The sequence below is a fragment of the Oncorhynchus mykiss genome, chromosome 8 (genome assembly GCF_057628025.1).
Source record: "Oncorhynchus mykiss isolate SJ-2025 chromosome 8, ASM5762802v1, whole genome shotgun sequence".
Taxonomy (NCBI): domain Eukaryota; kingdom Metazoa; phylum Chordata; class Actinopteri; order Salmoniformes; family Salmonidae; genus Oncorhynchus; species Oncorhynchus mykiss.
Window position 1 is genome coordinate 58,425,329 of NC_143029.1, and position 17,206 is coordinate 58,442,534.

The window sequence follows — 17,206 nt, forward strand, 5'->3', positions numbered from 1 at the left end:
CCACTATTTCAGCCTTAACCATTTCTGACAGGTGTATAAAATCGAGCACACAGCCATGCAATCTCTATAGACAAACATTGGCAGTAGAATGGCTTTACTGAAGAGCTCAGTGACTTTCAACGTGGCAGTGTCATAGGATGCCACCTTTCCAACAAGTCAGTTTGTAAAAATTCTGCCGTGCTAGAGCTGACCCAGTCAACTGTAAATGCTGTTATTGTGAAGTGGAAGCGTCTCAGCCGCGAAGTGGTAGGCCACAAAAGCTCACAGAACGGGCCGCCGAGTGCTGAAGCGTGTAGCACGTAAAAATCTCCTGTCCTTGGTTGCATCACTCAGTACCGAGTTCCAAACTGCCTCTGGAAGCAACGTCAGCACAAGAACTGGAGCAGTGGAAACGCTGATGACTCACGCTTCACCATCTGGCAGTCCAATGGACAAGTCTGGGTTTGGCGGATGCCAGGAGAACGCTACCTGCCTGAATGCTTACTACCAACTGTAAAGTTTGGTGGAGGAGGAATAATGGTTGTTTTTCATGGTTCGGGCTAGGCTCCTTAGTTCCAGTGAAGGGAAATCTTAATGCTACAGCATACAATTACATTCTAGACGATGGCCCTTTCCTGTTTCAGCATGACAATGCCCCCGTGCACAAAGCGAGGTCCATACAGAAATGGTTTGTCGAGATCGATGTGAAGAGCTTGACTGGCCTGCACAGAGCTCTGACCTCAGCCCCATCTAACACCTTTGGGATGAATTGGAATGCCGACTGTGAGCCAGACTTAATCATCCAACATCAGTGCCAGACCTCCCTAATGCTCTTGTGGCTGAATGGAAGCAAGTCCCCGCAGCAATGTTCCAACTAGAGGTCGACCGATTATGATTTTTCAACGCCGATACCGATTATTGGAGGACCAAAAAAAATCAGACACCGATTAATCGGACGATTTTTTAATTTTTTATTTGTAATAATGACAATTACAACAATACTGAATGAACACTTATTTTAAATTAATATAATACATCAATAAAATCAATTTAGCCTCAAGTAAATAATGAAACATGTTCAATTTGGTTTAAATAATGTAAAAACAAAGTCTTGGGGAAGAATGTAAAAGTGCAATATGTGCTATGTAAGAAAGCTAACGTTTAAGTTTGTTGCTCAGAACATGAGAACATATGAAAGCTGGTGGTTCCTTTTAACATGAGTCTTCAATATTCCCAGGTAATACATTTTAGGATGTAGTTATTATAGGAATTATAGGACTATTTCTCTCTATACCATTTGTATTTCATTAACCTTTGACTATTGGATGCTCTTATAGGCACTTCAGAATTGCCAGTGTAACAGTATAGCTTCCGTCCCTCTCCTCGCTCCTACCTGGGCTCGAATCAGGAACACAACGACAACAGCCACCCTCGAAGCAGCGTTACCCATCACTTCACAAAAGCCGTGGCCCTTGCAGAGCATGGGGAACAACCACTCCAAGTGAGTGAGTGAGTGACGTTTGAAACGTTATTAGCGCACACCCCGCTAACTAGCTAGCCATTTCACATCGGTTACATGAGCCTAATCTCGGGAGTTGATAGGCTTGAAGTCATAAACAGCCATAAACAGTCATAAACAACTAGAGGTTGACCGATTAATCGGAATGGCTGATTAATTAGGGCCGATTTCAAGTTTTCTTAACAATCGGAAATCGGTATTTTTGGGCGCCGATTTGCCGATTATTATTATTTTTTTTATACCTTTATTTAACTAGGCAAGTCAGTTAAGAACACATTCTTATTTTCAATGATGGCCTAGGAACGGTGGGTTAGCTGCCTTGTTCAGGGGCAGAACGACAGATTTTCACATTGTCAGCTCGGAGGATCCAATCTTGCAATCTTACAGTTAACTAGTCCAACGCAATAACGACCTGCCTCTCTCTCATTGCACTTCACAAGGAGACTGCCTGTTACGCGAATGCAGTAAGCCAAGGTAAGTTGCTAGCTAGCATTAAACTTATCTTATAAAAAACAATCAATCATAATCACTAGTTATATACACATGGTTGATGATATTACGAGATATTATCTAGAGTGTCCTGCGTTGCATATAATCTGACTGAGCATACAAGCATATAAGTATCTAAGTATCTGACTGAGCGGTGGTAGGCAGAAGCAGGCGCGTAAACATTCACTCAAACAGCACTTTCGTGCGTTTTGCCAGCAGCTCTTCGTTGTGCATCAAGCATTGCGCTGTTTATGACTTCAAGCCTATTGTAACGATCATCGTTGGAATGAGGTGAGGACCAAAGCGCAGCGTGGTAAGTGTTCATCATATATTTATTAAACCGAGAACACTAAACAAAATAACAAAGGAGAAACTAAACAGTTCTGAAAGGTGACATACACATAACAGAAAATAATCACCCACGAAACACAGGTGGGAAAAAGCTACCTAAGTATGATTCTCAATCAGAGACAACTAACGACACCTGCCTCTGATTGAGAACCATACCAGGCCAAACACAGAAATACTAAATCATAGAAAACGCACATAGACTGCCCACCCCAACTCACGCCCTGACCATACTAAAACAAAGACAAAACAAAGGAACTAAGGTCAGAACGTGACACCTATCAACACCCGAGATAAGGCAGGTGTAACCGAAGTAAAATGGCTAGCTAGTTAGTGTGCGCTAATAGCGTTTCAAACATCACTCGCTCTGAGCCTTCTAATAGTTGTTACCCTTGCTCTGCATGGGGCGGCAGGGTAGCCTAGTGGTTAGAGCGTTGGACTAGTAACCGGAAGGTTGTGAGTTCAAACCCCCGAGCTGACAAGGTACAAATCTGTCGTTCTGCCCCTGAACAGGCAGTTAACCCACTGTTCCCAGGCCGTCATTGAAAATAAGAATTTGTTCTTAACTGACTTGCCTGGTTAAATAAAGGTAAAATAAAAAAATAAAAAATAAAAATGGGTAACGCTGCTTCGATGGTGGCTGTTGTTGTTGTGTTGCTGGTTCGAGCCCAGGGAGGAGCGAGGAGAGGGACGGAAGCTATACTGTTACACTGGCAATACTAAAGTGCCTATAAGAACATCCAATAGTCAAAGGTTAATGAAATACAAATGGTATGAAGGGAAATAGTCCTATAATTCCTATAATAACTACAACTTAAAACTTCTTACCTGGGAATATTGAAGTCTCGTGTTAAAAGGAACCACCAGCTTTCATATGTTCTCATGTTCTGAGTAAGGAACTGAAACGTTAGCTTTCTTACATAGCACATATTGCACTTTTACTTTCTTCCCCAAAACTTTGTTTTTGCATTATTTAAACCAAATTGAACATGTTTCATTATTTACTTGAGGCTAAATTGATTTTATTGATGTATTATATTAATTTTAAATAAGTGTTCATTCAGTATTGTTGTAATTGTCATTATTACAAATAAATAAATAATAAAATAGTCCGATTAATCGGTATCGGATTTTTTGGTCCTCCAATAATCGGTATCGGCGTTGAAAAATCCTAATCGGTCGACCTCTAGTTATAACATGATAACACACAGAAATGCGAGCCTTAGGTCATTAATATGGTCGAATCCGGAAACTATCATCTCGAAAACAAGACGTTTATTCTTTCAGTGAAATATGGAACCGTTCCGTATTTTATCTGACGGGTGGCATCCATAACTCTAAATATTCCTGTTACATTACACAACCTTCAATGTTATGTCATAATTACGTAACATTCTGGCAAATTAGGCGGCCCAAACTGTTGCATATACACTGACTCTGCGTGCAATGAACGCAAGAGAAGTGACACAATTTCACCTGGTTAATATTGCCTGCTAACCTGGATTTCTTTTAGCTAAATATTTAGGTTTAAAAATATATACTTCTGTGTATTGATTTTAAGAAAACCATAAACATTAATGCCTATGTACACATTGGAGCAACGATACGCACCGCATCCATTATATGCAACGCAGGACACGCTAGATAAACTAGTAATATCATCAACCATGTGTAGTTAACTAGTGATTATGATTGATTGATTGTTTTTTATAAGATAAGTTTCTAGCTAGCATTAATAAACTTACCTTGGCTTACTGCATTCGCGTAACAGGCAGGCTCCTCGTGGAGTGCTATGAGAGGCAGGTGGTTAGAGCGTTGGACTAGTTAACTGTAAGGCTGCAAGATTGAATCTCCCGAGCTGACAAGGTAAAAATCTGTCATTCTGCCCCTGAACGAGGCAGTTAACCCACCGTTCCTAGGCCATCATTGAAAATAAGAATGTGTTCTTAACTGACTTGCCTAGTTAAATAAATATTAAATAAAGGTGATTTTTTAAAATTTAAATAGGCCAAATCGGTATCCAAAAATACAGATTTCCGATTGTTCTGAAACCTTGAAATAGGCCCTAATTAATCGGCCATTCCGATAAATCGGTCGACCTCTAGTTCCAACATCTAGTGAAAAGCCTTCCCAGAAGAGTGGAGGCTGTTATAGCAGCAAAAGGGGGGACCAACTCCATATCAATGCCAATGATTTTGGAATGAGTAGGTGTCCACATACTTTAGGTCATGTAGTGTATTTGAGAGACAACAAGTGCTCATTGTGCAAATGTCTCTATATATTTAATAAACATTTGGAGACCAAATATAGTTTACATGTAGTCAACAATCTAAGCCAACCCTGTCTATTTTGCCATAGTTGCACACGCATAGTTTTTGTTGCTAAACAACAAACCCATCTACCTATATATTACTACGCATTCCCAAGTGGGAATTAATGCACTCAGTAGTTAGTATAAAGACTTAGAGGTGCACTCAATTTGTAATACATGGCACACACACATGTGCACACACACATGTGCACGCACACACACTCACTTGAAGATGCAGAGTCACACATAGCAACAACGAGACGATGATGCAATTCCAGAAACTAATTTGGTGCAAATAGTATCTCTAATTGAACTGCTATGGATTACGTGAAAATAAAAGCTATTTCTTATTGCACAGAATGTGTCTGTCATTTGATGACCCTACTCAGAGCCTCCAGTACACTCATTCCATTCCATTCTCATTATTAGCATGCATTAAAAACAGGTTAGAATATTACTAGAATACAAAACACCATCCTCAATCAGTAGTGAAAATCCCAATTTCTCTCTGTGTAAATGTGTATCAGTTCTGCACCACCAAGGGTATTTGCATTAGGAGTGAGATGCATACTGGGTGAGGTTATAAAATTAGCTTTTTTCTTCCAAAAAGTAGTTGGATAACAACATCCAGAGCCATATACACTACATGACCAAAGGTATGTGGACACAATGGCGGTGACCTCTACACAACTCCAGCCGACACTTGGCATTGTGCATGGTGATGTTAGGCTTGTGTACGGCTGCTCTGTCATGGAAACCCATTTCATGAAGTCCCCTGACGAACAGCTCCTGTGCTGACATTGCTTCCAAACAGAATCCACTAATTTGAAGGGGTGTCCACATACTTTTGTATATATATATATAGTGCATTTAGACATATTTACATATATGGCTCTGGCATCACCCATATCGACCGGAACCACAAAGCAGTATAGAGTATTGCACCTTCTCTGACACGGTCCATTCCCAAACAGCCCTGACCTTTAGAGCCGTGAATCCAGTAGGACACTGGAGAACTACATCTGGTAATATAACCAAATATATCTCTCTGCAGTTTCTGTCGACTCCACAGTCAACACTTAAGGTCACCTAGAATATTAACAATATACAGTGCTGTTCATTTTAGCACAGACTGTGACTCACCCCTGAAACTGACAGCTACTCTCTCTTCTGCTCCACAACACCTATTACATAACAGAAATCTGAAATTCAAATCACAGCCACAGTACAGTATGCAAACGCGTAGACATTCCCGTGCACTCACACACACACACACACACACACACACACACACACACACACACCCTTCCCTGACACAATTCAAGTGCAGGGGGGTTGGTGGAGTCCTGGTAAGTCTGCCAAGGAGCTCCGGCAGTCAGCTCAGTAAGGCCCAGCAGCCCAGGACAGCCTGCCCCCCTGGGGTGCCTCGTTCCTGGGTATCCTCCATGCTCCGCCTGCTTCCTCTGATCCACCCCTGGGGAGATCCCCCTCCCCAGCCAGCTCCCATATGCCCACTGTCTCCTCCTCTTGACTTTGTGATGGCTTCTCTCTGGAGTTAACCGTCACAGTCATGTCCAACTGTAGCCGAACATTTTCCTGTGGAAAATAAAGTTTCCCTACTTTGACTTTCCCCTCTCGCTGTCTCCCCTGTCACTCTGCAGCATAATAGCACTGCAATAACGTTGCTCACTTCCTCATTGAGTTTAGTTACAACTTGTCCGTCACAGTGAAATAAGTCCTTTTACTCAAATAACTATGAGAGACTTCAGGCAAAAAAAAGAAACAGAACCAGATTCAGTCAGGACACAGCCATCACAGAGGTGTGTATAATCAACAGCTGGTGCTGTAAACATATCCCTACTGAAAGTATTATGGTGACCAGCTGCTTAGCAACAGATGACAGTGTCTGCAAGAGAGCGACCTGCGTGGCTGACGGTCGGCTATGTGTTCTTGTCAACTCACTGTGGCATCCCATCCAGAGTCCCGTCCTCTTGTGTGAATCTCAATTTTCCACTCGGTAAAACACTTTCACTGTTGATTAGCTTGCGCATTAGCTTCTTCACAGGCCAAGCAAACGCGCACGATTACTAAGAACTGCACAGACACACACGCACACACTTACAGATGCACCCACCCACATGCACGGATGCCCACACGCACACACGTTACTAATAACTGCACTCACACACTAACAAAAAAGTTCCCTCTTTTACGATCCAAATTCATTTCACTCAATTACACAGAGACATGCAAACACCAGCATCAGTCAACATGTCCTATCTCCACTCCACTCAAACAACCACACATTCCTCCAAACCACATCCACGACTAATACAACTTGAAACTTGAAACACCAAAAAAAGGACTCAACTATAGACAAACAAATATAGTTCATTCTCTCAATAAAACCATATGAAAGGGAGATCATCTCCTTCCTGGGTTTGCCTACACACACAGACCTTTAATCCACCTCGCTAAATCTGTCCAGAATCCCTGTGAAATCCAGCAAACAAGACAGCTAATGGCGTGTGCAGAGTGTTAATGGAGTCAACGCTGAGCTTGACACTCCCAATTAGTATCTGAACGCCAGTGGGAATTGTCATTTCAAAGATCCTCACAGCAGGGGGAGAATCTGGAGCCCACTCCCTGACATAACTGATTTGGAATTTCTTAGATTCTTACAGTAGCCAAGGACAAAGATAAGATGGTCTGTCTGGGAGAGTATTTGGAAGAATATACATGGTGGGTGTCTGGGGCTTATACAGTGGAAAATGTTGCTCGCGGCAGTGCAAGTCTATGAGGATGACCTTCATTTCTCATCATATTAACTCATTTGACATCAGAAGATAAAGAGATTTGAGGGAACGCGTGTGTGCATTTACAGTATGCACAAACATACACCACGGAAGATAGACAGCATGGTATATACGTCAACTGTCACTCCCACAAGCACCAAGTTCTCCTCAAGCACCAAGTCTCACAAAATTAGACAAACACTCAAAAAAGACCAGCTCATTCCCTAGTCTAGTCTACACAAAGCTAACCCAAGTTTCAACCTTCTCAGCTGTGCCTTTCCCATCCGATGCACTTGTGTTTACCTCGCAGTAAGATAAAGTACCTCCTAGTTACTCTCCAAAGGGAAGTTTATCAAACAGACTGTTGTTTGAAACAGATTGTTGTTTACTCTGAGTCAATCCTACAGGGAGTCTTCCAGCATGTACACAAGATGATGAAGCAGTCACAGCGGTCCAGTCCAGAACGACAAAAGCATCCAACTACAAAGCAAACACAAAAATTCAGCTATAAATTAAAGACTGTTGTTGAGGACCTTTAAAGAGAAGATGTGAACCATGGGAAAGTTCAGTCTTACACTCTACTGATTTGTGTCAAATGACACCCTTTTCCCCATATAGAGCACTATGTTTTCCAAAATAGAGTAGAGGAATAGTCATTTGAGGACACTACCATTTTCTATGTAATTTTGCATGGACATTGCATATTATAGAGTTACTGTAGCTATTCAGTTCATGCATATTCCCTGTGTAGATGAGCTGAGTCATTTCTAACTCCCAGATACAGTCCCGTCCCTGGTGACCATGTCAATGAGCCCAGAGGGGACAGAGACAGTAGGAGACAAACCCTGACAACAGAGAGCATCCTCAGTGAGGGCCTCCAAATTACACCTCTCAGAGAGACAAGTCAAGTATACAGTGTAATGGGAAAAATAGCAATAAAGCAAATTGCTTCAGCAACAGCTCACATCCATTTTGATGAATAGTGGTAATGTATTTAGGGACCAGAATTGTTTGGAGGCTATTGGTTTGGTGTTGTCCATACTGTGTGCGTGTGTGTGTGCGTGCGTGCGTGCGTGCGTGCGTGCGTGCGTGCGTGCGTGCGTGCGTGCGTGTGTGTGTGTGTGTGTGTGTGTGTGCGCGCGTGTGTGTGCGCGTGTGTGTGTGTGTGTGTGTACGTGTGTGCTGATGTTTATTTGCTGGCCTTATCTGTCCTCAAACACAGTGAACGGGCTGCTTTCCCGGTCTGTCACCCAGAGATAATCCTGCCCGTCCTGTCCTGCTGCCTCCTCCGGCAGTCACATAATCTGGGAGACGGTGTCTCACTCACACACACACACACACACACACACGCACACATACAGCCCAAACCCTTAACACACAACCCTTCTTCACAAACCATACCTCCGAATCCTTTCCCACCTCCTGTACTAAAAATGATGTTCCAAAGATGATCCCTTGCTGCCCCACATCCAAATACACATATCCGACCTACACCACCACTCACTCCCTTCCTGTGCAAAGCATCATACTCTTCCTGCTCTGCTCTCTCAGTATGTCTGAATAGCCTGGGTGTCTGACTGTCTGTAGCCACATCATTGCCTTCCCATTGACAAAGCCAACCATGCGTGGCAAAGCCCCAACAAGTTGGCTGAGGCACAAACAGACTGGTACCGGACTACTGAGACTTGTGTCTGAAGACATGAGACACTATTAGGAGTGGAGCTGACAAGAGTGGAGCAAGAGACTTAAACGATGCTGACAAAGCACTTTTTAGGTTTTAGGAAGTTTTTGGGAGTGAGACAGCTTTTACCTGGGGGCTCGGTAAATCCCCTTGGTTTAGAGAGTGAGGATGAACGGTACAGATTTTATCTCGGTTTTCACAGGGAGTAACAGCTTGCAGCTCTTTATCAATCTGATGATAAAAATCCTATTAGTACAACCAATTACTGAATAGTCTACACGTCCTACTGATATGCCCTGATCGATTCATTACCACACAGTCAATAACATACTTCAGTCAGAGGTCTGTTGTCTTGGTATTGTCTGCTATAATCGCATAGAGCTTCATTCCCGACAGATACACATTTATTTGTCTTTACCTTGTGAGGTAACGACAACCGACAACTGTCACCTGACAGTTGTAAAAGAAAAGAGGGCACCAATCGACAATGCAAACAAACCAATGTATATTGTACAGTTATAGTCACAAGGACAAGCGGTTTGGGTCCGGTTTATATTCCATGAACCATTTCCCATTCCCGTGTGTTGACACATTTTCTCAAGATGACTTCCACCTATTTGAGGTTATATGGTAGCGATGGATCATCCTTTACTCCACAGACGTTTCAAAAAGGTGTGGAACAGAAAATCTATTATTGATGTCACCACATTAAAATTTCAATCTCAACTCCTAAATTTGTAACACTAAATAATTCAAGAATTTTATGCTCTAGCCCAGGGGTGTCAAACTCATTTTGGCCCGGGGGGCTCATTCAGTTTTTAACGAGGTCCGGAGGGCCGCACTGAAAATTTGTTACATTACCTGGCCGTCAAAATTTGCTCAAAAATAGTTTGCGGAATTTTCTATGCTCCCTGACTGTCTAGCTTCCACTTTGGTGATTATTAGCGAGCTAGAAACAGTGAAGAAACTAGGTCCATTATAGTTTCAATACAGTTTTAATTTGGTTTTAGTCATTTTAAAGTATATTGAGTTTGTTTCTCCCACCCAAAGAAAAAATCTAATCATAATAATGTTTTACTCAAACCACCCGTGGGCCGGACTTAACCAAATTGACACCCCTGCTCTATCCTCACCTAAAATATGTGTTTAATGAAAAGTTTACAAGCACAATATTGCCCCACATCCAAATACACATATCTGACCTTACTTGAGTCATGTTACTTGTGGCAAAATCATCCAAAATGATTTAGGAGGGGAGTGAACACAACCTTGCTGTGCCATACATGAATAACCAAGAGTGTTCAGAGCAGAGGCTTCCCAAGCCTCAACATAGCCTGGTCCCAGATCTTTTTGGCACTGTTTGCCATGATAAGGACCATAGGAGTTGACAGGATGGCACAAACAGATCTGGGACCATGGCTAGCTGCAGGACACTGAATTTGAACAGCTTTTCCTGGTACGCTGGCTGATAGCCCATAGGGAAACAGAATCTGTGCCTCACAGCTTTTGAGTTTAATGTTCGAGGTTGTCTTTAAAAAACACTTCTGGAATGATGCAAAGCCTGCACACAAACAGCAGTCATATTACAGCTACTATAACACAGTACTCAGGCAGTTGATATGGTCTGCAAAAGTGTATATTTGTATGAATTTGTTTGGCCTTTTAGTTGGTTTTTAATGTATTTAGTATATCTTCTCTTGCATCTTAATGGAATTGAGCCTTTATTTTTAAACAAATGTTTCTGTTCAGAACATTTCTCATGGGTCATAGTTATCTTCATTTCACACTGCCAATCAGTGGTGTAAAGTACTTAAGTAAAAATACTTCAAAGTACTAGTTAAGCATTTTTGGGGGGGTATGTGTACTTTACTATTTATACTTTTGGCAACTTTTACTTTTACTTCACTACATTCCCGAAAGAAAAGAATGCACTTTTAATCCATACATTTTCCCTGACACCCAAAAGTACTGGTTACATTTTACAGGAAAATGGTCCAATTCACACACTTATCAACAGAACATCCCTGGTCATCCCTACTGCATCTGATCAGGCAGGCTCACTAAACACAAATGCTTTGTTTGTAAATTATGTCTGAGTGTTTGAGTGTGCCCCTGGCTATCCGTCAATAGAAAGTTGTGCTGTCTGGTTTGCTTAATATAAGGAATTTAAAATTATTCATACTTTTACTACTTAAGTAAATTCAAGCAATTACATTTTTCTTTTGATAGTTAACTATTTTTAAAACCAAATACTTTTAGACTTTTACACAAGTAGTATTTTACTGGGTGACTTTTACTTAAGGTATCGTTACTTTTACTCAAGTATGACAATTTAGTACTTTTTCCACCACTGCTGCTAATCAGCAAATAGAAGAAAAAAAGTTAGAGAAACATTATGTTAGAGAAAAACTGTAAGAAGATTGAAGCGAGACGTTCACGGGGAAGCAAAAGCATACAGCAAAAATATGTTCAGAGGAAATGGGCCCCTTTAAAAATCATAAGGAGCCACACAGCTACCGTATACAGCAGCACCCATTCGGAGGACTGTCAAACTGTGTAGACACACACACAAACACCGTTCCCAGGCAGCTCGAGGGAGGTAACCAACAGATTAGAACCACATCTCTGGATCAGAAGGACACAGCAGAGACAACACGGGGAACCTTCATTATTCATAAGCCTTAGTACAGAGGAAAGAAACTTCTCCAACTACAAAGGCACACTGGCCCACTCTCTGCCTCTGGCCCTACACTGTAGCCACGTAGGAAGTGAGACACAAGCCAGTGATGTCTGTCCTTGGGAGTTTTAGTGTAACCAACCAGATACTAAACCCTGGTATCTGTGCAATTTGAGACTGTGTTAGCTCGCTGAACTAAAGCTTTGACACTGGGAGGATTCAGGTCTCAGGCAAGGTTAGCTAAAACTTAAAGGGCAAGAGCCATGTTTTGGAAATGGAAAACTGCCGAAATCACTGTCAGCGAACAGCTTGACTTTGACTCAGTAAGAGTAGCAGTGCTTAACACTCCATGTAAATGTGTGAAAATGACTTAAGGCCCATTATTCACTAATTTGAATAGCATCGTACATCCCAGTACTCATTCACACATCCCATACCAGCACTGCTTCAATGCCTCCAACAATGGATTGTTCAAGTGAGAGAAAATCCTTTCTCCACTCTGCTTAGGAATAAGGCATTCAGGCCAGTGAACATAATACTGGTTTATACTGGTCTGGTGCACATCCAACCCTCTCATTCAAATGGCAGACTACACACATGCATACCTGACAATAGTTGACAGATGTCAGATTCTCTTCACTGAGCACAATCATATTGCATTCCAAAACAGTGCACGTTCCTGTATCCAGCTGGCACTCCAGTACCAATCTACTTTGTCACAGAGAGCAAGGTATTCCGCAGTGCAGAGAGAAATATCCTGAAGCTATGTCTCAGAGAAAAAGGCAATGACAATTATGAACAACACAGCAACAATATCAGCCTGGTCTCATAGACTAGGCGTAACATAGTAAATGAAAATCCATGATGCTAAAATTAGTATGATAAGTTACGTTTGGTATGGTTACATAAGACAGAAGGTTATTTAAAGCAAAAACTAAAGGTGGATTGTTGGTCGGGGTGGTTGATCGGGATGGATGGGTAGGCATATAATGCAAATGTCCAACAACCCAAAGGTTGCGTGTTACTACTTATTACTGTTTAGCTACATTGTATCTACACTGAAAACAAATATAAAACGCAACATACAAAATGTAAAGATTTGACTAAGTTATAGTTCATATTTCTTAAATCATTCAATTTAAATAAATTCATTAGGCCCTAATTTACAAGCATTTCACTACACCTGCAATAGCATCTGCTAAATATTTGTATGCGACCAATAAAATGTGATTTGATCTATGGATTTCACAAGACTGGGAATACAGATATGCATCTGTTGGTCACACATACCTTAAAAAAAGGTAAGGGCATGGATCAGAAAACCATTAATTGTCCGATGTGACCACCATTGGCTTCATGCAGTGTGACATCTCCTTCGCATAGATTTGATCTGGCTGGTGATTGTAGCCTGTAGAATGTTGTTCCACTACTCTTCAATGGACATTGTGAAGTTGCTCGATATTGGCGGGAAATAGAAGACTCTGTCGTACACGTTGATCCAGAGCATCCCAAACATGCTCAATGGGTGACATGTCTGGTGAGTATGCAGGCCAGAAGAACTGGGACAGCTTTTCAGCTTGCAGGAATTGTGAATAGACCCTTGCGACATGGGGTTGTGCAATATCATGCTGAAACACGAGGTGATGGCGGCAGATGAATGGCACGACAATGGGCCTCAGGATCTCGTCACGGTATAACTGTGCATTCAAATTGCCATCGATAAAATGCAATTGTGTTCATTGTTTGTAGCTTATGCCTGCCCATACCATAACCCCACCGCCACCATGGGGCATTCTGTTCACAAGTTGACATCAGCAAACCGCTCGCCTATGACGCCATCAGAACAGTTCAGTTGAAACAGGGATTCTTTTGTGAAGAGCACATTGAAGGTGAGTATTTGCATACGGATTTCGGTTACGATGCAGAACTGCAGTCAAGTCAAGACCCTGGTGAGGATGATGAGCACGCAGATGACAGTTTGTGCAGAATTTATTTGGTTGTTTCATAAACTGTCCGGATAGCTAGTTTCTGACAATCACTCAGGTGAAGATGACGGACATGAAAGTCCTGAGCTGGCATGGTTTCATGTGGTCTGCGGTTGTGATGCCGATTGGACGTACTGCCATGGTATGGTAGAGAAATTAACATTCAATTATCTGACAACAGCTCTGCTGGACATTCCTGCAGTCAGCATGTCAATAGCGCGGCCCCTCAAAACTTGAGACATCTGTGGCATTGTGTTGTGTGACAAAAGTGCACATTTTTGAGTGACCTTTTATTGTCCCAGCACGAGGTGCACCTGTGTAATGACCATGCTGTTTAATCAGCTTCTTGATATGCCACACCTGTCAGGTGGATGGATTACCGCGACAAATGAGAAATGCTCACTAACAGGGATCTACATAAATTTGTGCACAAAATTCTAGAGACATTCTTGAGAGCCTTTTGTGTGTATGGAAAATGTCTGGGATCTTTTATTTCAGCTCATGAAACATGGGCCCAACACATCATATTTTTGTTCAGTGCACTTAGCATGTTTGCTAACCCTTCCCCTAACCCTACACTTAATATAACCTAGCTCCTAAACCTAACCTTAATTTTAACCCTAACCTAGCTAATGCTAGCCACCTAGCTAGCGTTAGCTAATGTTAGCCACAACAAATAGGAATTCGTAACATACACTCGCCAGCCAGTTTATTAGGTACACCCATCTAGTACCGGGTCAGACCCCCCTTTGCCTGCAGAACAGCCTGAATTCTTTGGACATGGATTCTACAAGTTGGAAATATTCCACAGGGACGTTGGTCCATGCTAATGCAATGGCATTACACAGTTCCTGCAGATTGGCCACCAGCCTGCACCGTTGTCACCAGGCAGGATGGGGCCATGGCCTCACACTGCTTACGCAACAGGAACCGGGATTCGTTGGACCAGGCAATATTTTTTCCCTCCTCAATTGTCCATTGTTGGTGATTGGGTGCCCACTGGAGCCGCTTTTTCTTGTTTTTAACTGATAGGAGTAAAGCCTGGTGTGGTCGTCTGCTGCAATAACCTATACGTGACAAGGATCAACGAGTTGTGCATTCCGAGATGTTGTTCTGCACCCAACTGTTGTACTGCGCCGTTATTTGTCTGTTTGTGGCCCGCCTGTTAGCATGATTCTTGCCATTCTCCTACAACCTCTCTCATCAACAAGCTGTTTTCGCCCACAGAACTGCCGCTGACTGGATGGGTTTTTTTGTCGCACCATTCTTGGGAAACCCTAGACACTGTCTTGCGTGAAAGGCCCAGGCGGGCGGCCGTTTCTGAGATACTTCGGATCCAGCGTGCCTGGCACCGATGATCATTCCACGCTCAAAGTCGCTTAAGTCACTCATTTTGACAATTCTTCTAACGTTCTTTTGAATGGTAACTGAATGTCTCGATGTAGGAGCAATCCACTTTCGTGAACCGGGTGGTGTATCTAATAAACTGGCCGGTGAGGTATCCCCTTTGCCTTTCCTTTCCTTTTCCTAATTTGTAACTTATTATATGAATTGTAATTCATAACATATCACAAGAAATGCATGATGGACACCCACAAATTAATACATAACATACCATATGTAACATATCATACTAATTTGAGTGTCCTGAACTTTCGTTTACTATGTTACACTTATCTCTGAATCCAGGTTGACAATATAGGCTACAATAGCAGCTTAATGACCTTGAAAACCATAAGTTACCTAAGAATGGTGTTTGTGAAAAGCTTCAGAAATTTGATAGGGTCATTTAAGTGTGGAATATAAACGAAAACCTTTCTTTCATCATCTTCAAATGCTCTGCACACTTGCCTGAGTATAGATTGTTTGTGTTTTGTGCTCAAGTTTCAGTGAGCAAAGGCCAAAAATGCAAGGATGTGAGTCGTCTAGTTATAAACTCAAATATAGACTATAGCCTATAAAAGTAGCCTAAAGAATGATGAATAGTGTTAAATTCTGGGAGTTCGGTTATAGTTCACCGTCAGATGAGGCTGCAGTAGCCTACAGTTGGATAGTCACTAGTTAGCACAGCCACAAAGTAATAATTATGGTTTAACCCCGCCATTTTCTACTATTTATTTTAAACTTAACCCTAACCACACTGCTAACCTTGTGCCTAACCCTAAAACGCGAGTTGACTTTGTGGCTGTGTTGTCTAGTGGAAACCCTACAGTTGCCATCCTCCATATCTTCGGCGCCGAGATGTGCCCTGTGCGCGAGCAGCACATGATGCCCTTACTAACAACAAAGTTGCATCCCCGACGATATTCAGGCGAGCGGTCGTAACATTGGTTAACCTCCGGGCTTCGAATCGAAAAGCATACCAAAATAGCCAAGCCAGTTGATGCCAAGTTGAGGATTTCACGCAGGGCTGTTGTTATGTTATAGCTTTAGCATTATTAATGACAGAGACAAACATTTCCTAATCAATGTATTTCTATGTAATAGGGTAGGGTTTCATATGAATGTTACTTGCGCTCATGGAGGCACAAGAACATGCTCAATAATGAGTGGTCAAAATAACACCATAAGGAACCTGAGACAAAAATACGACTTAAAATCCCTTTCCCTGTTGCTTTGACAATATTTTGAGAACTCAATTTCACCTTATGCCCTATATCCTAAATATAATGTGCCGGTAGGTAGGCTGATGGTCCAATTTCTGACCCATGCTACATGCGCAATAATATTCAATAACAGACCCCATCACTGTGAAACACTTGACTTAAATTAGGCTAGGCTACTCACCGTAATAAGGGGAAGGGACGTCCGATTTTCTTGCCATTTCACTTTGAACGATGGAATTGTCTAATGTGTAGAGGTTCGATGGCATGGATGTGAATGAACAGTCGCGTATTTGGCTCCAAGTTTATAGGATTCCTCCTCTCTCCCAGCGTTTCCCTAGAGATGCAAGGACGCAGCTCAGCGTCAGCACTGTTTATAGCACGGAGCGTCATCAAGAGAGGGGATGTATGTGAATTGCGCACCTTAGTGGAGGCATGTGCCTTTGTGTGCCCAATAGGCTACTGTTATGATAAAAATGTGTCTGCTGTACTTTTTACTTGCGTATTTTTTTCTTGGGTTATTGAGATGGGTGTATGGGATACTGTTGTTGTTGTGTGACAGACTGATATTAATATTGTAGGAAATTACATTCTGTGAAATACATTTTTTTAAATGGATACCACACTAGAATTTAGTTTCAAATCAAAATCAAATATATATATTTTTGTCACATACATGTGTTTAGCAGATGTTATTGCGGGTGTAGCGGAATGCTTGTGTTTTTAGCTCCAACAGTGCCGTAATATCTAACAAGTAATATCTAACAATATCACAACAATAGACACAATACACAAACATCTAAATTAAAGGAATGGAAT

General features: G+C 41.9%; 1 protein-coding gene across 3 annotated transcripts in view; it reads right to left on the reverse strand.

Annotated features, from left to right (window-relative positions):
- The window catches only part of LOC110530945 (choline transporter-like protein 5-A), a 96,000-nt gene extending 79,219 nt beyond the window's left edge, over positions 1 to 16,781 (reverse strand). For 2 of the 3 annotated variants that reach the window (XM_090182086.1, XM_036985752.2), the window contains exon 1: positions 16,572 to 16,781. In XM_090182086.1, coding sequence (XP_090038212.1) covers positions 16,572 to 16,656 — 85 coding nt within the window. In that variant the 5' untranslated portion in view covers positions 16,657 to 16,781. The remainder of the gene's footprint in view (positions 1 to 16,571) is intronic. The other variant, XM_036985755.2, reaches the window with a different exon arrangement.
- Positions 16,782 to 17,206: the final 425 nt, after the last annotated feature.